Source organism: Coenobita brevimanus, chromosome 15, assembly GCF_032717465.1.
Source record: "Coenobita brevimanus isolate Jiangsu-jjx chromosome 15, ASM3271746v2, whole genome shotgun sequence".
Lineage (NCBI taxonomy): Eukaryota > Metazoa > Arthropoda > Malacostraca > Decapoda > Coenobitidae > Coenobita > Coenobita brevimanus.
This window is the reverse complement of record NC_136968.1, coordinates 12,425,271-12,449,859: the sequence shown is the minus strand read 5'-3', so window position 1 is coordinate 12,449,859 and position 24,589 is coordinate 12,425,271. Positions and strand designations below refer to the sequence as shown.

The 24,589-nt window shown below is 42.3% G+C and overlaps 1 protein-coding gene across 1 annotated transcript in view; it reads right to left on the bottom strand.

Annotated features, from left to right (window-relative positions):
• Nucleotides 1-24,193, bottom strand: part of LOC145390669 (uncharacterized) — a 195,623-nt gene extending 171,430 nt beyond the window's left edge. Inside the window, exons 1-3 of the mRNA XM_080265461.1 lie at nucleotides 24,032-24,193; nucleotides 23,602-23,850; nucleotides 15,980-16,086 (exon numbers count right to left, since the gene is read on the bottom strand). Coding sequence (XP_080121587.1) covers nucleotides 15,980-16,086; nucleotides 23,602-23,850; nucleotides 24,032-24,193 — 518 coding nt within the window. The remainder of the gene's footprint in view (nucleotides 1-15,979; nucleotides 16,087-23,601; nucleotides 23,851-24,031) is intronic.
• Between the last annotated feature and the right edge of the window lie 396 nt (nucleotides 24,194-24,589).

Sequence of the window (24,589 nt, the reverse complement as noted above, 5' to 3'; positions counted from 1 at the left end):
CCCCCACCTACCACATTATCAGTGTTCGTAGATATTCTATGTAGAGATGACGCCGACGCGCCCATTAACCTAAATAAACAAAATCCTTCTTAATTCCCCAAGTTTAAGGTTTTAAATCTTTCCTACCTTGTGGCCTTAATCTTCAAGCTTTTTATTTTTATTTTTTTTTAACCTAAGACAGCTTGTAAAGTAAGTAAAAAAAAAAATCAAATTCTAAAACACAATTTGTTAAAATTCTGCTTTCTTCTTCCTTCTTTTCTTAGAACAAGTTCGTTCGTTCGTTCAAAGATTTCCTGCACATATAGTGCAGGCCGGGCCATACATTAGCCCGGTCAGTGGGGTATGGGCTGGTTAAAAAATAGTACGGGGGGAGGACAGGACCTGGGGATTGCCCAGCACACAAGTCCTTTCTCCTGGCTGGCTTTGTGGTGTGTGTCGTAGAACACAAAGAGCATAACAAATCACCCCGGTATTTTCTAAAGGACTTCCATTCTCCTTTGCGTAGGGTTTTTGATGGATACTGGCCGAAAAATTTAAGTAATAGGCAAGGAAAATGTAAACTTTTACAGTACTGACTCGATTCAGATCATACAAACTTGATGGGTTGTGTATCAGCACAACTTAGAGAAATTCAGGTGCGAGACAAACAGGTCATTGATAAAGATCATAGGACAAGGTCAAAGTTTCTGTCCTATAATTCAGTTTATATTCATTTTAGATCAAACTTGGCGGGAGTTTTTATTTACTTATTTATTTATTGTCACAAATAACTTTATGAACTGTTAGAAGAACGGCTCAGCGGGGTTAATGTGTGCTAATATCCTGATTCCTAGACTGTAAAAAAGTTATCGTTTTAGGAACTTATTTCATGACAAATCTGTACATCAAAAGAAAAGATATCAGGGGAGGTGATGTTGAGCTGCCACTATAAACTTCTAATTTAGGACATTCTCTATTCACAAACCTTTCCAAGCAATGTTTTGTAGTCACAAATATTATACTCCCCCCCCCCGCCGCCTCCCCACCTCGGTATCAGTTCATCAGGAAACTTGTCCGGAGCACGGCACATTTCCTCTTATTCAGGATACGCACTGTTTTTTGGGTAATCTTTCTGCCAAGATACAAATTGTTAACACTGTTGGTAACCTGTTGATTAGCATACCAATAACCTGTATCAGTAAATCTCCATTTCTTTGGAAATGTAAGGCCTGGTATTAAGTCTAACCTTATTCATTGTTCACAAGGAGTCGTTAGTATATTAGTAGTTAGCAATTACTTCCCGGACAACCTTACCATTTATTACTGAATGCCATATTTTTATCGCAGTACTTGACATCCGCGGTTTTGAGCTATGCTGTTTGTGCTGTTTTACATTGTCATAATCACGAAGTTCAGATCTTCAGCCAAAATTTCCGAATGTCTGATAACAACGCTGGTTACTTCTATATCTCTGGAACATTATGGCTTGAGGTTGTGTTTTTGTTCCAGAAGTATGCCTTAGATGTCATACTAGTGCGGTAGGATGGGTAGCGTCTTTACCATCCAAACTGTCTACATTCGGATCAGTATTATCTTCTGGTATTTAAAAAAAAAAAATGTTTGGAATGATCTCTGGTGCAATGCCGCATCTACTAACTCAGGCATATATTTTAGGCTTATACTGGTCAGGGAAGTAGCTATTAATCTTAATAAAAGAACCACTGTCCCTGTCTATTCAGCTAAAAAAATAAGTCGCCTTGATTCGGTCATTTGGTGTACGATTAAATGCTAGACTAGCATGTGTGAAAGTTTCCGTAAGGCCATGAAACAGCAGTGAATAATACCGCACGCCGACGAGATGATATGACGCCTATCAGCTTTATTTTTACTTGTTCTCGAAGATAATCTTACGTTTATTTCCCTTCATTTTCTGTTGTTAATGTTCATCTATGTAACCTGCAGATGTTTGCTGGTATTATGAGTTTTACTGCTCTTGATATATCGTAATTCGCGTATTAATAATTAAATTCACTTTGGAACTATTATATCGAAGTTTACCCTCTCATGGTCAGGACAACTTCAGTATTCTACTCCAGCTGACGCCAAACGAGGATGAGAGCATTCATAATCCTTACTTTTCTGTAGTCACGGTTGAACAAACTCTTACTTAACCAACTACAGGAAACATATCGAGGAATAGAATTTGCCGAAGAACGTGTGGGAGATACAAAGGTGGTTCTTTCTATTCAGGCAGCATGTAATCAATGGGGGGATATACGAAGGGTACACGTGGGGTCTTGCAATATAGATGGCATCATTAACTGTAGAAGGGTTACTGGAGAGAGAGAGAGAGAGAGAGAGAGAGAGAGAGAGAGAGAGAGAGAGAGAGAGAGAGAGAGAGAGAGAGAGAGAGAGAGAGAGAGACGGATGTAGAGAATTGGAGAAAAAAAGAAAAAGACAGACAGAGGGTGAGGTGGCCTTGTTTGGCACTCCTTTTCATGAGACGTCTTACAACCTCCCTCAGTTACCAAACCACGTTCTCTCTATTATTTAGCCTCTTATCGAGCCATCACTCCGGCTGTCACGCTAAACAGACCAACCCACCTTGCCTTACAAACTCTCTCTTTACCCATTCCCATAACTCTCCCTTCACCACTACACGCTCTTCCTGCACTGTTCCACCAAGTATTTTGTTTTGGCGGGTGGGGGGGAAACCAGGAGATTTGCTGACCAAAGCGCCTTTCATTTATGCTTCAAACTTTCTTTTTTAGATTTTTAGTTACTGGATAGGGGAGGGTAGATTACGCATACGCTACTTTTCATCCAACTTTCCACATATAGTTACCATGGAAAGTTTGTTCTGGTAATGGCGATGATGAAAATCACCTCATATTGGCGTCGTCTCTCTTATATCAGCTAATACCAGGTTCATATGTACCTCTTCATGTTAATACTGATATCGTGGTGGGGGACAACCCTAAAATACATTTGATTTCATCCAATCTCGAAAGGTTTTATTCAACTGAAAGTCAGTCGGAGTTTGAGTGTGAATAGACTGGAAATACAAGTAGTTTTCTACCCACCCCTTCCTAGAAGCCCCTTTATCAATTTTCTTCCGTTTATGAATGTTCCTCATTGTGGCGACTGTACTTGGTGATGCAAATGGATTATGTAACTCTTTTATTTCTGTGTTTTTTCTATACTGATGATAGTAATTTCCACTGTGACATCATGTCCATTAATTATCCGACTTGTTAAAATCACGTTATCTGTTTCCTTTGTATTTTTTCCTTTTGTTACCACGTTCTCCTCATTCCTCATTAACACACTCTCTTATATTGCGTGGCACACATTTACCACCTTGTCTCATGCTCTCTCTGTCTTTCTGTCTGCCTGTTTCTCTGTCCATATGTGAGTTTGACTGTCTTTCGATCAGTGAATTAGGCTGTTTGTCTGGTTGTATGGCTTCTGTATGTCTTTTCCTTTCCTGTGATTCTCTGTCTTTCGGTCTGTATATGTGTCTGTCGCTCTCTCTCTCTCTCTCTCTCTCTCTCTCTCTCTCTCTCTCTCTCTCTCTCTCTCAGTGCTAGGCCATAAGAACAAGATATAATCTCACCTGGAAGACACAGAGCAGCGATCGTCTATAAACCTGCAGCGCTAATATTTTCCTTTCGTAACAAGCCTAATGACGATGAACTGAGAAACCTGCGCCAGTTTTTCTTGCCAGGTGACAACTTTGACCCAAACATAACTTGGCGGAAATAAATTCATACTTACCCCGTTCAATCCAATGATGTGTTGTTTCATTATCGTGTTACCTCCTGACGACTTTATTACACTTGGTAATCATGTTGTTAATGGGTATATCTAAACTGTTCGGTTCTAATAGTTTCTCAAAGAATAAATGAAATAGCCTTAAAGTAGCAAGAATAAAGTCGAATATAGTTACCAGATGCAAGCATTTAAGAGGCACAGACTCATTCTAGATACTAAGATTCTTTTTTTACCAAGGTTTATATCGATGAGTGAAACAATCTCACTCAAGGTGTGGTAGATAATAATGCTATTAGTCATCAAGTACTCTAACATAAAGATGGGTAGGCTACAACTCTGCCACACAAAACTCGTAAAAAGGTAACTAGCGTCTTAATGAAAGAGTTGATGGCTAATAAAAAAATTATGTATGACAAAGAAGGAGCACCAACGTTCGGAGTACGGTTTTAGTTCTACTTCTAGCTTCACTCCGCTTATCCTAGGAGTCACTGCTTAATGAGGAACAATGAAGAAGATGCCATCTAACCTCTCTGTTTTAAACATCTCATATATCTTGAACAATAATAATCTGGATTTTAAAAAGCTAGTTACGTCATCGGATTTAATTAGTTAATATTATCCACTCACTCGACGCAGTGCTGCTCTAGGGTGACTGCCCTTTCCTCTCTTCCTTCCATCTTTCCTTCCTTCCTCTTCTGTTTTTCTTTCCTTCATTCTTTCCTCGTCCTTGTGTCTACGAGTGACTCTACACTGAATAACAAGCCAAATGGTTTTCTGAACACCAGAAAAACATTTACTACTCTGGGTGGTAACCATATAACCAAATTATGGCGGCTGGTGGTTTGGTGGGTAATTAAGCCTTTCCAATCAGATACAGCGTGGGCTTCTCATGGGGCAACATAAGACTGGAATTGATGAATGAATGATAATATATTAAAACCAATACTAACACTCTTAAGCTCCCGTAACTAGTTTCATTGAACAATTTTGTTTGACATAACTGTAGATGATATAAAGTGCAAGAGTTCTCCGATTCAATATGAGGTTAACAGTGACAGTACTATCATTATCGGTCTCCTGTAACACTCTTTGCTGAGTGGAATCATTTGTTGTTCCTTGGGATTACGTGCTAGAAAAACGCTATCATGAAAGGATTAGTTAGTTATCCTTTTTATAAGCAGACAGAAATTTCGACCTTTTGCAGCTTATTTCACGTACCTCAAAAAGCTCAACATCCTTCCCACAGAATCTTTATGTGGCAGGCAACATGGCCTAATCAGTCTCTTGCTACATTCAATTTTTCAGATGGCGGTATGACAATTATACGGCTAGTCAAAGTGAACGGAGAATACCTCAATTTTTTTTTTTTTTTTTTTTTTTTTTTTTAGTGTATTCTTGCTAGGGTCAGACGCCTATATTTTGTTCAGGTTTAGGTTTTCAAACTGTAGGGACTTCATATCGCCATCAATAACCCGTTCACTGCAATAGGTCTCGCATAAGCTGAGTAAAATAGTCTGTAGGCAAGAAGAAGAAAGGGAAAGATGTTATTATACAGTAAGGATTAATCTCTAGGAATGACTGTCTAAGGTTAAGAAGATTTTTCTTTAGTATTGAAATAATATATATTTGCCAAAGAATTTACGACTGAGATTATATATGACTAAGAGATATATAATAAATACATTATTAAAAATATACCGTACATGTCAAATAGCAATCAATATTCAGAACAAATTTAAATGGAAAAGACTAAGACAGGTTGTATGTAAATAAAAGAATATCTGGGAATAAGAATGTAAATGACTAAACATGAATCTCTGTAGTAAACAATGTGTACAGCCCAGGAAGAAATTAATGACTTAGAAAAAATGTAAATGGCGATTCTGCGAGGTATACTGGCTCAAACGCAGACTCACTGAGACTTAGATATCAGAGATGACTGATAGCAAACCCTTCTCCTTATCCTCCTACTTTCTCTATACTCATTTCAAAGCCAAAGGTGGCTGTTGCGTATTTGTACACAACGACATGTCTTGTTTTCGTGTTCCTGAACCTGAATCTTCAGAATTCTCTATTTTCTGGCTTCGGCTATCCTGTCATTCTCTGACTAAATATATCTGTGCTGTTTACATATCCTCTAATTCTGTTATGAAAAATTCTTCGACCATCTTACCTGAGTGATGGGACACATCCTATCACTTTCTTCTTTCTCTGAAATATCCATACTATGTGATTTCAATGTTCACTACCACCCTTGGCTCTCCTCTCCATTCACTAATCTACCTGGTGAACAAGCCTACATCTTTTCTATCCTTTCTGACTTAGAGCAGATTGTCCAGCACCCTACCCGCATCCCTGACCTCCTTTTAGAGAGTTCCAGCATACATGACCTCTGACATACAACTAATCCTTCTGCTTACACAGGTAATCTTTTCACTCCGTTGGGCTCCTAAGATCACAACTGTATCACCTTAACATATCTTATCGTTCTAGTAATGTTTCTGGACCCTCCCAAGGAAGCGCTTTGGAGACCCTCATGCAATACCTCTTTGATTTTCCCTTGAATGATTTTTGTTTCCATGGGCGAGAGCAATGTAAGTGTGCCTTGTGTATTATGAAAGTTACTCTCTCGGGGATGGAAGCATACATTCCTTTCTCGTATCCTGTGACCAATGCAAAAAAAAAAAAAAAAAAAGTTGGTTTAATTACGCTTGTTCTAATGCTGTCCACAACAAGGAGAAGGTCCACAAATGGCACCGGAGCCAACCCATCCATAAATCTCATCTCATTTATGTTTCTGTCGGGAATCATGCTTTGTTCTTTGACCTGCTAAAAATAACTTCATTCGTGCTAAATGCTCTGAGCTCTTCAACTCAAATTCTTCCTGCTACTTCTGGCACCTTGCAGAAAATCTTTCTAACAAGTATACTTCAAAATCCTTCCTACTTCTTTTCGATTTTGATGGCTCTGTAGCTATTGTTTCTACTCATGAAGCAGAACTCGTCACTCAGACTTTCTCCTCCAATTCCATTTTAGACGATTCCGGTACTGTTCCTCCATCACTTAACCGTCTTTGACTTCCTCATGACTGACATTAAAATTTCAACTAATGTATTTTCTGCCATCGCTGGCCTCACTACTAACAAGGCATATGGGCCTGATGGGGTCCCTCCGGTTGTCCTCAAGAACTGTGCTTCTGTGCTTACACCCTGCCTAGGTAAACTCTTTTGCCTTTGCTTGTCAACTTGTATCTTTCCTCCTTGCTGGAAGTTTGCTCTCATTCAGCCAGTCCCTCTGACTATCGCCCAATTGCTTTAATATCCTATGTTTCAAAAGTTTTCCTATTCAAAATTAAAAAAAAAAAAAATGGCGTCTCTTCACAAAGCCTCGGAGTCCCCAGGGGGGGGGACCATAAATGTCCCCGCCATCCGCCCCTCTCCCGGTGACGACTCGAGGTGCCTGAAATCACTCTCTGACTCTCTTCTTCTTCATTTCTGCAACATTCGCGGCCTTTCCTCTAACTTTCGCTCTGTTGAGCACCACCTCTCCTCCTCTAAACCTCACCTTCTTTTTCTAACGGAGACTCAGCTGTCTGAGGCAACCGACAGCAAACCCTTTTCTGTATCCTCCTACCTTCTCTATACTCATTTCAAAGCCAAAGGTGGCTGTTGTGTATATATACGCAACGACTTACCTTGCTCTCGTGTTCCTGAAATTGATTCTTCTGAATTCTCTACACTCTGGCTTCGGCTTTCCTGTCATTCTCTGACTAAATATATCTGTGCTGTTTACTTATCCCCTAATTCTACTAACTATCAAAAATTCTTCGACTACCTTACTTCTACGATGGAATACATTCTATCCATTTCTCCTTTCTCTGAAATCTCCATTCTAGGAGATTTCAATGTTCACCACCACCTTTGGCTCTCCTCTCCTTTCACGGATCCACCTGGTGAACAAGCCTACATCTTTTCTATCCTTAATGACCTAGAGCAGCTTGTACAGCACCCTACCCGTATCCCTGACCGCCTTGGAGAGAGCTCCAACATACTTGACCTCTTCCTCACAACTAATCCTTCTGCTTACTCTGTTAATCTTTTCTCTCCATTGGGCTCCTCCGATCACAACCTTATTACCTTAACCTCTCCTATCACTCCGCTACGGCCTGTGGACCCTCCAGTGAAACGTCGTCTGTGGCATTTTGGAGCCGCGGACTGGGAGGCCCTCAGGCAGTACTTGTTTGATTTTCCGTGGAATGATTATTGCTTCCATGGCCGGGAGCCATCTGAGTGTGCCTTGCGCATTACGGAGGTTATTCTCTCGGGCATGGAAGCATACATTCCTTTCTCATATCCTTTGACTAACGCAAGAAAGCCTTGGTTTAATCATGCTTGTTCTAATGCTGTCCGCAACAAGGAGAGGGCCTACAAAAGGTTCCAGAGCCAACCCACCCTTGAATCACATCATCTTTACGTTTCTGCCCGGAATCGTGCTAAGTCTGTTCTTCACTCTACTAAAAATAATTTCATCCATACTAAATGCTCTCAACTCTCCAACTCGAATTCTTCCCGCTCCTTCTGGCACCTTGCCAAAAATCTTTCTAACAACTTACCTCATCATCCTTCCCTCCTCTTTTCTACTCTGATGGTTCTGTAGCTATTTCTTCTACTGATAAAGCAGATCTCTTCACACAGACTTTCTCCTCCAATTCCACCTTAGACGATTCCGGTGCTGTTCCTCCATCACTTCCCCCCTCTGACTTCCTCATGGCTGACATTAAAATTTCTTCAGTTGATGTATTTTCTGCCATCACTGGCCTCAGTACTAACAAGGCATATGGGCCTGATGGGGTCCCTCCTGTTGTTCTCAAGAACTGTGCTTCTGTGCTTACACCCTGCCTAGGCAAACTCTTTCGCCTTTGTCTGTCAACTTGTACCTTTCCTTCTTGCTGGAAGTTTGCTCTCATTCAGCCAGTCCCAAAGAAGGGTGACCACTCCCAACCCTCCAACTATCGTCCAATTGCTTTAACGTCCTGTATTTCAAAAGTTTTCGAGTCAATTCTCAATAGAAAAATTTTAAGGCATCTTTCCTATCACAACCTTCTTTCCGATCGTCAGTACGAGTTCCGTCAGGGACGCTCCACTGGCGATCTTCTCACCTACCTTTCAGACTCCTGGTCATCCTCCTTTCGGGACTTTGCCGAAAGCTTTGCCATTGCACTTGACATCTCAAAGGCTTTCGATCGAGTCTGGCATAAATCTTTAATTTCCAAACTGCCCTCCTACGGTTTCTATCCTTCTATCTGTCCCTTCATCACTAGCTTCCTTTCTGGTCGTTCTATAGCCGCTGTTGTAGACGGCCATCGTTCTTCTCCTAGATCTATCAACAGTGGTGTTCCTCAGGGCTCTGTCCTATCACCAACTCTCTTCCTTTTATTCATCAATGATCTAAGCTGTACATCTAACCCTATGCACTCATACGCTGATGACTCCACCCTTCACCTTTCCATTCGGTTCCCTCAATGCCCATCTCAACAGTTACTTCAACAAACAAGGGATGAGGCTATGGCACACCTAATGTCTGACTTGGCTCGTATCTCTGACTGGGGTAAAAATAATATGGTTGTTTTTAATGCATCTAAGACTCAGTTCTTACATCTATCAACCCAACAAAATCTTCCACAGGTATACCCACTAATGTTTAATAATATTCAGCTTAATTCTGCATCATCCTTGAACATGCTTGGGGTTTCATTTACTCGGGACTTATCTTGGAAAGATCATATTACATCTCTTGTAAAATCTGCTTTCAAGAGATTGGGTGTGCTAAGCCGACTCCGCTCTTTCTTTACCCCTGCACAATTGTTGACTCTATACAGGGGTTTTATCCGCCCCTGTGTGGAGTACAACTCTCATGTGTGGGGAGGCTCCCGACATAGAGCTCTTCTCAATGGGGTGGAGTCAAAGGCTTTTCGTCTCATTAACTCACCTCCTCTTACTGACTCCCTTCAACCTCTGTCTCTTCGCCGCACTGTTGCATCTTTATCTCTTTTCTATCGCTACTTTAATGGTCACTGCTCCTCTGAACTGTCTGCTTGCATTCCCCCACCTCTACGACGGGCGCGTTGCACCCGTCTGGCAGCAAACTCTCATCCCTTTTCTGTCCAACTCTCTAATGCAAGAGTTAACCGTTACTCCCAGTCTTTCATTTATGCAACAGGTCAGCTCTGGAACTGTCTCCCTCTGTCTGTATTTCCTGCTGCCTATGATCTCCAGTCTTACAGACGCAGTGTGTCCAGGCATCTCAAAATGATCGGATCTTGAATTTGGCTCTCTATTGTATTTTGTTTTTCTCTTGGAGGGAACTGTTACTGCGGGCTCATGGCCTTTGGTTCCTTCTTCCTCGGATAAAAAAAAAATATATATTCTTGACAAAAAAAATTACAGTACCTTTCCTACCACAACCTTCTCTCACATGATCAGTTTGGACTCGGCCAGGAACACTGCTCTGGCAATCTTCTCGTCTGCCTTTCAGACTCCTGGTCATCCTCTTTGGCTAAAGCATTATCATTGCACATGACATCTCGAAGGCTTTCGATGAGGTTTAGCATTAATCTTTAATTTCCAAACTACCCTCCTACGGTTTCTCTTCTTTTGTCTGTGCCTTCATCTCTAGTTTCCTTACTGGTCGTTCTACAGCTGCTGTTGTAGACGGCCACCGTTCTTCTCCTAGAGCTATCAATAGTAGTGTTCATCAGGGCTCTGTCCTATCATCAACTCTCTTCCTTCTCCTCATCAATGACCTTCTAAGCTGTACATCTTACTCTATCAATTCATATGCTGATGATTCTACCCTTCACCTCCCCATGCACTTCCTGCAGCGCCCATCTCGGTAGTTACTTCAACAAACAAGGGATGAGGCTATGGCACACCTAATATCCGACCTGACTCATATTTCTGACCTGGATAAAAGTAATTTTATTGTTTTTAATTCATCAAAAACTTTCAACCCGACAAAAGCTTCTGCAGGAGTATCCTCTAATTTTTAACAATATCGAGCTCAATCCTGCATCACCTTTACACATATTTTGGGTTTCATTCTCCCGAGAGTTAACTTGGAAAGATCATACTACCTCGCTTATAAAATCTGCTTTCTAGAGAATAGGTGTGTTTAGCCTACTCCAAGCCTTCTTCACCCCTGCAGAGTTGTTGACTTTATACAAGCGTTTTATTCGCCCCTGCGTAGCCTCCCTACACACTTTCATGTGTGGGGAGGCTCCCCACATACAGCTCTTCCCAACAAGGTGGAATCAAAGTCCTTTCGTCTCATGAACTCTCCTTCTCTTACTGGCTCCAATCAACCTCTGTCTCTTTTCCACACTGTTGCATCTTTGTCTCTTTTTTATCACTACTTCAAAAGTTATTGCTCCACTGAACTGTCTGCTTGCATCCCTCCACCATTACGACTGGCAGGTAGTACCCGTTTAGGAACAAATTCTCATCCCTTTTCTCTCCAACTCGCTAATGCATGAGTTAACGTTACTCCCAGTCCTTTATGTAGGCAGCAGTTCATCTCTGGAACTGTCTCCCTCTGTTTGTATTTCCTACTGTCTATGATCTTCAGTCTTTCAAACGCAATGTATCCAGGTATCTCTAAATGAACTGATCTTGAATTTGGCTCTTTGTTATCTTGTTTTTGTTTTATCTTGGAGGGAACAATCTTCAGTCTCATGGCCTTTAGTTCTTTCTTTCTTGCATACAAGAAAAAAATTACTTCCTAAATCAGCGTGACAAGTTCTTACAATTCATGGGTCCTAAAATTAGTGCCAACAACCTTGTGATAGAGTTGCACGTCTCGACATACATTTTAGGTTCATGGAAAGTCAGTGTGATATTGACGAATAAATGTGAACATAATGTTTGACATATCCTACCATTTTACAAACAGTAAGAAATATCAGTAAGCCGACTTTTTTTTTTTTTTATGAGAAGAAGAAGGAACCAAAGGCTTGGAGCCAGCATACCAGTTCCTTCCAAGAAAAAAAAAAAAAACAATACAAAAGAGAGCCAAATTCAAGATCCGTTCATTCGGGATGCCTGGACACACTGCGTTTGAAAGACTGGAAGTCATAGGAAGTAGGAAATACAGACAGAGAGAGACAGTTCCAGAGATGACCTGTTGCATAAATGAAGGACTGGGAGTAACAGTTAACTCTTGCATTAGAGAGTTGGACAGAAAAGGGATGAGAGTTTGTTGCTAAACGGGTGCTACACACCCGTCGTAGAGGTGGAAGGATGCAAGCAGAGAGTTCAGAGGAGCAGTGACCATGGAAGTAACGATAGAAGAGAGATAAAGATGCAACAGTGCGGCGAAGAGACAGGGGTTGATTGGAGCCAGCAAAAGGAGGAGAGTTACTGAGACGAAAAGCATTTGACTCCACCCTATAGAGATGAGCTGCATGTGGGGAGCCTCCCCACACCTGAGAGTTGTACTCTAAACAGGGGCGAATAAAACCCATATATAAAGCCTACAGCTGTGCAAGGGTAAAGAAGGTACGGAGTCGGCTTAGCACACCTAATCTCTTGGAAGCAGATTTGACAAGAGATGTAATATGATGTTTCCACGATAAATCCCGAGTGAATGAAACCCTAAGTATGTTCCAGGATGATGCAGGATTGAGCTGGATATTATTATACATTAGATGATACTCCTTTGGAAGATTTTGTAGGGTTGATTGAATTTTTTGACGCATTAAAAACAAGATTATTTTTACCCCAGTCATAGTTACGAGCCAAGTCAGATGGACGTTGCGGGAACCGAATGGAAAGGTGAAAGGTGGAATCATCAGCGTACGAATGGATAGGGTAAGCAGTATAACTTAGATCATTGATGGATGAAAGGAAGAGAGTTGGTGATAGGACAGAGCCCTGAGGAACACCACTGTTGATAGATCTAGGAGAAGAACGATGGCAGTCTACAACAGCGGCTATAGAATGATCAGAAAGGAAGCTGCAGATGAAGGTACAGAGAGAAGGATAAAAACGTAAGAGGGCAGTTTGGAAATTAAAGATTTATTCCAGAGTCAATCGAAAGGCTTCGAGATGTCAAGTGCAATGGCAAAGCTTTCACCAAGTCCCAAATGAGGATGACTAGGAGTCTGAAAGGTAGGCGGCGAGAAGACCGCCAATGGAGCGTCCCTGAGGGAACCCATACTGACGATCAGAAAGAAGGTTGTGATAGGAAAGATGCTTTAAAATTGTTCTGTTAAGAATTGACTCGAAACCTTTTGAGACACAGGATATTAAAACAATTGGACGATAGTTAGAGGGTTGGGAATGGTCGCCCTTCTTTGGGACTGGCTGAATGAGAGCAAACTTCCAGCAACAAGGAAAGGTACAAGTTGAAAGACAAAGAAACAAGAGTTTACCTAGGCAGGGTGTAAGCTCAGAAGCAAAGTTCTTGAGGACAACAGGAGGGGCTCCATCAGGTCCATATGCCTTGTTAGTATTAAGGCCAGTGATGGCAGAAAATACATCAGGTGAAGAAATTTTTATGTCAGCTGTGAAGAAGTCAGATGGGGGAAATGATGGAGGAACAGCATGGCATTGTCTAGGGTGGAATTGGAGGCAAAAGTCTGAGCGAAGAGATTTGCTTTATCAGTAGAAGAAATATCTACAGAGCCATCAGAGCAGAAAAGAGGAGGGAAGGATGATGAGGTAAAGTTGTTAGAAAGGTTTTTGGAAAGTTACCAGAAGGAGCGGGAAGAATTCGAGTTGGAGAGTTTAGAATATTTAGCATGGATGAAATTATTTTTAGCAGAGTGAAGAACAGACTTGGCACGATTCCGAGCAGAAACATAAACAAGATGTGATTCAGGGGTGGATTGGCTCTGGTACCTTTTATAGGCCCTCTACTTGTTGCGGACAGCATTAAAAAAAGCGTGATTAAACCAAGGCTTTCTTGCATTAGTCAAAGAATATGAAAAATGAATGTATGCTTCCATGCCCAAGAGAATTAACTCCGTCATGTGCAAGGCACACCCGGATGGCTCACGGCCATGGAAGCAATAATCATTCCAGGGAGAATCAGAGAAGTACTGCCTGAGGGTCTCCCAACCCACAGCTCCAAAGTTCCCCAGTGGACGTTCCTTTGGACGGTCCAAAGGCGGTTCCGGAGCGATAGGACAGATTAAGGTAATAGGGTTATGATCGGAGGAGCCCAACGGAAAGAAAAGATTAAGTGTATGCAGAAGGATTAGTTGCAAGGAAGAGGTCATGTATGTTGGACCTCTTTCTAATGCGGTCAGGGATACGGGTAGGGTGCTGTACAAGCTGCTCTAGGTACCGGTAGTTAAGGATAGAAAGAGGACACCAAACCCTTATTTCTTCGGGAAGTGATATGGGCAACACTTCAGAAATATTTCTAGATCCGCCCTAGCCTCCATGGAAATTATATCATGGGACGTACAACGCCCAAACTCTTGTTAGTGAAACTAAACTTGTTATTCTTCTTGAAGAACTGAGAAATATATACGGTGATATCATAGATCTCAGTGAAGTTAGACGGCCATGTTAGATATTCATAGAACTGTCTGACGGTCAAGCTCTATGCAAGAAAGACAAGGACGGAAAGAAAGAACTCCGTGCAGAATGAGCAGGAAGAAGACAACGAAAGTAGATACAAACAGCATCTTGATTTCAGACATTTTCACATTAACATTTCAGCATCAGCAATCGAAGATTAAAGAACAAATGAAATAGTAAAACTAAATGTTCACCTGAAAGCTTATTGCATTAAGAAAGGTGTTTTGCAAAAAAATATGCTTAAAGCAAGGTAAAAAGAGAATAAAGTTGCCATTTAAAGTAGTTGTCTGGACATTCTGTTGTTTAGTGATCAGATGTGAGTCTTAATAATTATGTATAATGACTAACACTACTAAGTTACAATTTGATGTCCAAGATGAAATCTTAAAACAGTTCCCTAAGTTAGATATCACAAGCCAGATAGTGATCCCATAATACTGACTGAAGAAGTCACCTGGGGTTTAAATCTGTCCTACTAGTCTAATCCAAGTGCTCATCTGTCCTGACCTTGATGCATGGGTTGTGCTACAAGCATACCTGCCCTGGCAACCTTGTCATGCGAAACGATATACGACAAACGAGGGTAGTTCGTTGGAACAGATTTTTTTTTGTTTTTTACAAGAAAAAAGGCAAGGCACACTTCTAGTAGTAACACTCACCTCCACAATATTGTAAAGAACAAGAAATAATTACTTTCGAGGGAAGTTGATGGGCCATTCCCGGGGATCCCACCTTCTGTAAACTCTGGTCCGGATGAAGGTAAACAAATGTTCAAAAACATCGTACGCCTGTGTAAAAATTATGACGTCATCCTCTCGTAGGGTATGGCCATCGAGGCTTACCTTGCCTAAAACGTGACCGAAGTGAACGTTTACCAGTTCACCAGTTCGTGTTCTTGGATTAATCGCCTTGAGCGTGCACAAAGGCTTTGGCCAGATCCCCAGGATGGTGACCTGTGAAGGTGTTCCCCTGTTTAAAACGTGACCTCAGTAGTGGTCTGTATTGTGGAAAATTTCATATTCTTAGGTTTTTTAAAAACTGTAAGTGAGCGGATGTTTGTTGCTTATTCGTCATTTGTCAGACATAGTAGAATGTCATGAATTAGCAGGGGTCGGCTACCTTCTTGCCAAATCTGCTAAACAGACTGTTCTGTGTGTACACACTGTAGTCATGACATTGGGGAACACACACAAAGGAATCTCTATCTTTACCATGAGGGATTGTATGAGAGAGATCAATTAGATTCCCTGGGTGTGACAACTGCACTCCCAGTAAAGCATACAGTAGCAATATGGAGTCATTAAGAATAACCTGAAGTCCTGATGGTCGATCTGTGGGCATTCATCTCACAAAAATATGGTATTTTCCTCCCTGGGGAACACTCCTTGGCTGTGAAAAGTGGTTGTAGGGGGCCCTGCCCTGTCCCAATAAATGGCTGGGGTAAACACGTTTCCATATATTTAAAAATCTGTGTTCCTAGGTTAAAAACCAGATACCTGCAAAATTCCTCTGCTGGGACCCATGGGGGTTGCCACCTCCCTTATAAGAAGTGAACCACAGTGGTTCTGCCCTTCCCGAAATGTGACCAGGGTGACTATGTGTCAGTATGTAAAATTTCCTGCTCTTAGATTAAGGACACTGACCGTCCATAGTGGCTTTGTATGAAACCACTGGCAACCGCCCCTCCTCCCTGCTGGGGGTAGCCCACGGGGTCCGAGTAAGCTCTATCAATGTACAAAACATCACGTGTCTGAGAAAAAAAGGCCATGTTTAGCGATTTTGGGTGGGGACACATGGGGGCCTCCGCCTCCATGGGTAGTGGACTTTGGAGGTCTACCATTGTTTGAAACCTGGCCCTGGGGAAGGTCTACCACTGTGCAAATTTTCAGTCCCCTAACACTCCTTCCATAAGGCGTGGACCCCCATCTTCAAGAAAACACAGTAACTCTGTGAGTGAGGGAGGGAGGGAGGCAGGGAGTGACAAAGCTAGGGACAAGCACTGTGTTTGGCCACACCTGTGTGAGTGCGGTAAGAAGTAGACAGTTTTGGATGAATTATGCAGTATAATCTTAAAATCTATTGGGGGACAAATTTACCAATACTTTGAAACAAAAAGACTTTCACCTGTATCGAAATATCAACCAAGAAGGATAAATTAATATCTCTCCTTACTAGCGGATGTTTAGTCATGTAGTTATTTTAAAAAATAAATAAATAAAGTCAGCAAAAGAGGTGGTTACTGTTGCCATTATTTGCAAAATATTTTATTAAAGAGATAATTTCATAATGGAAAATAGGGCATCCCGATGACGAAAATAAGCCCTATGCAACAATGTCTAGACGGCTTTACTTATTAACATCGCCCCAACTGGGTGTACAGATGAAAGGTACTCTGATTCATTACCTTGCTAAATTATATTCCCATGTAAATTTTACTATTATGCTAAGTAATTCAATCAAATGTAGCTCTTTTTTCACGCTGAAGACCTTGTTCCGATCGACTAACGCATATCTGTCGTTTATTGTTTCATATGCCCATGTTTCTAGGCCGAATATATTGGTAGCACATCCTGTGAATTAGTTGAGTAAGCCAGACTGAAAACCCAGCTCGCACCTTTATTCAGTAAAGAAACAGTATTTAAAGATTTTTTCTTAAACAACAAATAATAGATAAAAGTGTTATTCATTATACATATCTATCTATCTATCTATCTATCTATCTATCTATCTATATATATATATATATATATATATATATATATATATACATATTGCCAGACGCCTTAATCCTGTAAGGGGTGGCCACAAACAAATAGCCTCAATGTCTCCTTGTCCCCCACCATTTCACTGCCCTACTCCCAGCTCCCCCCTCCCCCCACACTCACATACCTCTCAACTCCATCCCTCCATCTCATCCTTGGCCTCCCTCTCCCTCTCCCCTCCTCCACCTCAGTCAGATACACTCTCCTCGTCAGTCTCTCACTCTCCATCCTCTCCATATGGCCAAAACACCTCGGTGTGTTTCTCCTAACGCTTCCTACCACATCCACATCCACACCACAACATTCCTTCACTTCCTTACTTGTCAGTCAGTCTCTCCATGTGACTCCACATGCTCATCTCAAATAACTAATTTCCATTGATCTCACTCTTGACTTCTGTCTCTCCAACAAAGTCCAAGCTTCACTTCCATACGTTAGAGTTGGTATCACAATACTGTCATGTAGTAGCTTTTTCACTTCCATGCTTCCTTCCTTGTTTCTTATCACTGCTTTCAAGGAACCAGCAACCTTTCTTCCTTGTTGTACCCTTTGAAGCACTTCACCCTCCAAACTTCCATCCTTACTCATCACACTACCCAAGAACTTAAACACACTCACATTTTCCATTTCCTCCTCATCCAACCTCACTGTACATTCACTGACTTCACGTCTCTTGAATACCATGACTTTGCTTTTCCCTACATTCACCTTTAGATTCCGTTTCTTACACACTCTCCCAAACTCATCCACCAAACCTTGCAGTTCCTCTTCGTCTTCATTTAACAAAACAGTATAATCTGCAAACAACAGTGCAGGGAGTTTCCAAACACTGCCCTCTCTCACCAGGGCCACTCCAACATCCACTGCCCTACCTTGTACCTCTTTTATTACCCCATCCATGTACAGATAGAACAACCGCGGGGACATTACACATCCTTATTTCAATCCAGCCTTCAAATAGAAAAGTTTCACTCACTTCGCTATCAACACACAGTGCAGCCTTAGCACCATCATACATACTCTTCACGGCTTTCAGCAACTTCCCATCTGCTCCATATATTCTTAATACTTTCCACAATCCTTGTCTATCCAACGTGTCATATGCTTTCTCCAGATCCATGAAGGCCGCATACAACTTCATTCCCTTCTCTAGAAACTTTCCACTAAAGATTTTGGAATGAATATGTGATCTACACAACCTCTTCCCTTCCTAAAACCTCCCAGTTCTGCTCTAACTAATTCCTCTGTTATTTCCCTAACTCTGTCAATAAGTATCCTACCATCTAGCCCCTGTGATTACCATACACTTCTTTATCCCATTTTCCTTTGTACAGGGGAATAATAATACCTGACTTCCAATCCTCCAGTTCTCTACCTTCCTCCCAGGCCTATCTGCACATCTTCCACATCCATTCCATGACTATCTCTACCCCATGCTTCAGCATTTCACCACACACTCCATTAATTCCTGGAGCTTTCCTTATTTTAACTTTCTTCATTAGTTCCACAACTTTCGTCCTACTGATTTCTTCCTTTTTTTTCACATCCCTCCTTCTCCCAGCCATTCCCCAGCCACTTATACTTCCATTACTTTCATTCTCTCCGTTTAGTTATTCCTTAAAGTGTCCTCTCCATCTGCTCACTTTTTCTCCCTTCTCCACTAGTAATATAACAATTTTATCTTTTACTCCCGAACTAACTTCATTGGCACTCTGTCTAACTCTACCTATTTCCAGGACATTTTCTTACATTCCATCCTCTTTACACTCAAGTTCCTTCCAGTTTCCTCATCCACTCTCTTCTTACTATCTCTTACTAATCTTTTCACCTCTTTCTTCCTCTCAACATATAACTCTCTCTTCTGTCTCACAACTTCTTCCACGCACCTGTTTCTCATCCACTCACTATATGCTTTCTTCTTTTGTGCCACCGCCTGTCTAACCTCTTCATTGTTCTGCACCCCAATTCATCTTCTCTTCACCCCACTCATCACCTCACATGCTGCAAAGATGTCTTCTTTGAATATCTTGCACAACCCTTCTACATCCCCCATCTGCTCCAATCTATACTTACCCAGTCGCTCCTCCATTCCCCTCTTATATTCTGCCATTTTTCCACCCTCCTTGTATGAACAACTTCCTCCTGTCCTTCCCTTCTTCTATTTCTCCATTTCATTTGGACTTTGATTCTAACCACCACCAAGTGGTGGTCGGAAACTCCACTCCCCCAACCTCTGTTTACACCTGCATCCATTACACACCTCATCCTTTCCTCCACACAGACATAATCATTGCTTTCCGTTCATTCAGTTCGCCAGCCACCCTTCTCATCACTCACCACATATACCTCTGAATAATTTTGTGCCTGAAGAGGGTATTAGCTATCACCAATCCCCTCCCAGCACAAATAGTCACTAAAGCACTGCTATTCTCATCCATCCCTGCAGGCACACCCAACTCACCAATTACTCCATACACCTTCACATTCCCTATTTTTCCATTCATATCTCCAATAAAAAACACTCATTCCTTTCAAACTTTTCCATGCACGCTTCCACGTTTGTCTAGAACTCTTCTCTCACTCTGCTTGCACGATCTTGTGTTGGCGCATACACGCACACAATCGCCCTCATTGGTAATCCAACTTTAAAACTTACCCACACAATCCTTGAACCAACTGATCCATACTCTCTTATACTCTCCTTCCATCTGTTACTCACCACAATACACACTCCTTTATTTGCCGTCTCATTTCTCCTACTCCCACGCACATACCCCATCCATACTCCTATTGTCTCAGACTCTCACCTTGCCATTTAGTTTCAGTTAATCCACATACAGTACATTCACTTTCACACTCTCATGCACCTGGACAATCTCTCTTTCTTTCACGTCATCATTTGCACCCCTTAATTCCATGTAGCTATCCGTATCATGTCCATTGTTCTGTCCTTAGTTAACACCTTTTGGTCAGTCCTGGTCCGAGGCTTCTTGTTCATATTTTTAATTACATGTAGTTGTTTTCCGGGGAGGGGTACTAACCCTCTGCGGCTCTGCCAACCTACTTGTTGTCACGTAAGGAACACGTGTTGGTTGGTTATAAGGGTACCATCCAGCGCTGTAAATGCTTTCCTTAGTTTACAGGAAATCATTTGGCTTGCCACTCAGTGTGGAGCTACCCTAAAAACAGAGTATCACAACACTACGTGGGTGGATAGACAAGAACGTTCAACTGTAGACATTCTTTGCCTTCTTACCCATCATTAACAAAACAATAGACCAACATGGTGAAACATACAAAATAGCACTTGATATATCAAAAGCATTTGACAGAGTATGGCACCAGGCCTTATTGTCTAACATGTCACACTATGGCCTTGCATCACTGGTTCCTCTATTTTCTTCTTACCTTCATAATAGAAAAATACGGGTCATGGTACATGGAATTTATTTTCAGTTTCATTACATAAACGTTGGCGTACCTCAGGGACCGGTTCTGACGCCAACCCTCTTTCTCATTCATATAAATGCCTCCTATCTGTCACTCACAACCCAGTACACACTTATGCTGATGACTCGACCCTTCATAGTTCTTTCACATATAGTACCTCCTTTACTATCTATCTACTCTATCTACTGCCAGACGCCTCAATCCCGTTTGGGGTGGCCACAAACAAATCGCCTCCAAGTCGCCCTGTCCCCCGCCATTTCACTCCCCTGCTCCCAACTCACACCCCCCTCTCTCATATACCTCTCCACCCCATCTCTCCATCTCATCCTCGGCCTCCCCCTCCCTCTTCCCCCCTCCACCTCACTCACATACACTCTCTTTGTCAGTCTTTCACCCTCCATCCTCTCCACATGGCCAAACCACCTCAGTGTGTTCCTCATAACGCTCCCTATCACATCCACATCAACACCACAACGCTCCTTTATATCCTCATTCGTCAGCCTGTCTCTCCATGTGACTCCACAGGCTCCTCTTAAATAACTCATTTCCACTGCCCTCACTCTTGACTTGTGTCCTTCCAACAACGTCCAAGCTTCACTTCCGTACGTTAGAGTTGGTATCACAATACTGTCATGTAGTAACTTTTTCACTTCCATGCTCACTTCCCTGTTTCTTATCACTGCTTTCAAAGAACCAGCAACCTTTCTTCCCTGCTGTGTCCTTTCAAGCACTTCACCCTCCAAACCTCCATCCTTACTCATCACACTACCCAAGTACTTAAACGCACTCACATTTTCCAATTCCTCACCATCCAACCTCGCTGTACATTCACTGACTTCACCTCTCTCAAAGACCATCACTTTACTCTTCCCTACATTCACCTTTAGATTCCGTTTCTTACACACTCTCTCAAACTCATCCACCAAGCCTTGCAGCTCCCCTTCGTCTTCACTCAACAACACGGTATCATCTGCAAACAACAGTACAGGGAGTTTCCAAACACTATCCTCTCTCACCAGGGCCACTCCAACATCCACTACCCTACCTTGTACCTCTTTTATTACCCCATCCATGTACAGATTGAACAACCATGGAGACATGACACATCCCTGTTTCAACCCAACTTTCAAAGAGAAAAATTCACTTAGTTCACCATCCACACGCACTGCAGCCTTCGCACCATCGTACATACTCTTCACAGCATTCAACAACTTCCCATCTATTCCATATATTCTTAACACTTTCCACAATCCTAGTCTATCCACCCTGTCATATGCTTTCTCCAAATCCATGAAAGCCGCATACAACTTCTTTCCCTTCTCTAGAAACTTTTCCACTAAAGATCTGAGAATGAATATCTGATCTACACAACCTCTTCCCTTCCTAAAGCCTCCCTGTTCTTCTCCAACTAATTTCTCTGTTCTTTCTCTAACTCTGTCAATAAGTATCCTACCATATACTTTTCCTATTATACTAAGAAGACAAATGCCCCTATGATTACCACACACTTCTTTTTCCCCTTTTCCTTTGTACAAGGGAATAATTATACCTGACTTCCAATCCTCCGGGACTCCTTTACACAATTTGATATTATAAATTCCCAAATAAACACAGCAGTTTCTTTGAACCAGAACTTTTCTAAAATTAATCAATGGGGACAAACAAATCTGGTCTCATTTAATGCTCAGAAAACTAAATACATTAATTTCTCCAACAGAAAGAATCCCTCAGACTCTCACATAATTATAAATGATGTCAATATTCCCATATCCACTACAATTGGTATCCTAGGTGTTAATTTAAACCCCAACCTAAGCTGGACAGCTCATGTTAATTCCCATGCTAAAACTGCTTCAAAAAAATTGGGACATGTACAGAATTCGTGAGTTCTTCACTGACGAGCAGATGGCCACAATATACGAAAGTCATGTTCGTTCTCAGATCGAATTCTGTTCATCACTGTGGAGTGGATGTGGAGCAGTTGCACTGAGGTAGTTGGACAAAATTCAAAATAAAGCCAATAGATTAATTAATAATCCTGCCATTACGCAGGACCTTCCTCCAATATCAGTACATAGAGATGTTGCTTCTTTAGCATTATTTTATCGATATTTTTACCGTAAGTGCTCTGACGAACTGGCTTCAATTGTGCCTCTCCTTCACATTTTCTCCCGAAATACTCGGGCAGCAGGGAGCGCCCATGAACTCACACTCTCTCCGCCACAATGCAGAACCTCCGCTTATCAAAATTCATTTATCCCCAGAACTACTGCTCTCTGGAATTCACTTCCTGGGAATTGTTTCCCACAAACATTTAATCCACTTCAATTCAAATCCAGTTGTTATAAATATTTTATGAATGGAGGATGCCTTTAGACACATGGACTTATTTTTTTTTACCTTTGTTTTTCCTAACTCCATTCATTATCTAAAAAAAAAAAAAGGTTAACTCTTTCTTGATGACATTTGGGACATTTCCAGTGCAAGGTATCTGGAGGTGGCGGGTTGGGTTGCATCGAGGCTGTATCAGCAGCAGGTGGAGGGGATTGATGAGGACACGTCCGAGAGTCATGTCGGCCAGAGCACCATGCACACTGTTCTGGCACAGAGCAATACTGGGAGATGTGACCAATGCCCCAGCATTGAAAGCACCACGGTTGCTCATCCTTCATCTGGCAAAACTCACAAGATAGGAGGCAGAGAAGGAAGCTGAAGGTGACAACTGGTGGTGGCGGGTGAGGAAGGCTCCAGGTGACTACTAGCTGGTTGATAGGAGTGCCATTCTGGTGGAAATGTCGGGCTGAGTAGATACCTGGCAGCTCCTTAGCCAAGTTGGGATCAGTACAGACAGGATAACGTGTAAGGAGGTAAGTAGGAAACTTGCAGGGCCTCTCAGGTGAGTCTTGAATTTCCAAAGAAAGGGATAGGAACTCTCCTTTAGTTATGCTATCTACGATGTCCCTGCGACGTCTGGAGATGTAGACAAAACGGGAAGTGATTGCAGACATCTTGACCTCCGCTTGGGTGCGGTCAAGGTGAAAAGCACGGTTAACCTCAGTCAACCATCGAAGTTTGATGTCCACAGTTGGGTTGTCTTCGAATAATAGCTTGATGTACTCAGCCCTGGGCACGAACGCCAGAGGCATAGAGGCAGAAAGCAACGGCGAAACATGGGGGGATTGAACAAGCTGCGGGGGGTTAGGAGTGTTTGATCCAACGGCGGTTTCCCTCTGTAGAGGACCAGAAGTCTCTTGCCGCTTGGAGGATTTGGCAGCAAGGGATGAAGGCTGACTGTTGCTGTCCTAGGTGTTATGTACGGGGTGCTTGGCAGAGGAAGATGCCTGGCCGACGAGGTGAAATGTGGCAGGTACAAATAGTGCTGGTTCCATAGCTGTCCCCAGCTAGCGAGACGTTGCTACTACTTTGTGACAGCTGTAGCTGTGGCCAGTCACTCTGAGTCATCTCATCCTCATCACTCAGCGCCAGGTCAGCTTCAAGGTCCTTGAGGGCGGCAGGGCCCGAGTACTCCATGTTGCACACCAAGGCAGGCAGCAGGGTGAGCAGGGCGTCAGCTGCACCAGCACAACAGAACAGACCAATGGTAGCAGGGGAAGGCCATGACGCCACACAGGTCGTACTACACATGCGCAGAAACGAGAAAACCCGACCAGGGAGGCCTCATCTGCCGTACTGAATTTTCCCCCCAAACTACAGGCTAAGTCCAAACACGCAAAACACACAACCAGTGGTGAAATAAGCACTAGACCTTTATGTTGCTCCCTGCAATGACAGAAGGGTGTTGGAAGGCAAGGACCAGCGGAAAACCAGGAATAAGAGCTGCACACAGCAATGATTTGTTTATGTCCGGCCCTCTGGTGGCCAACCCCCATGAGTGAGGGTGGTCACTCTCATCTTATATGTCGGGACCAACTGCCTAGGTACTGGCTCCTACGCTCCTTATGGGGCAATGTGGGACTGGATGATGGATGTATGTATATATATATATATATATATATATATATATATATTGAGACAGGCTTG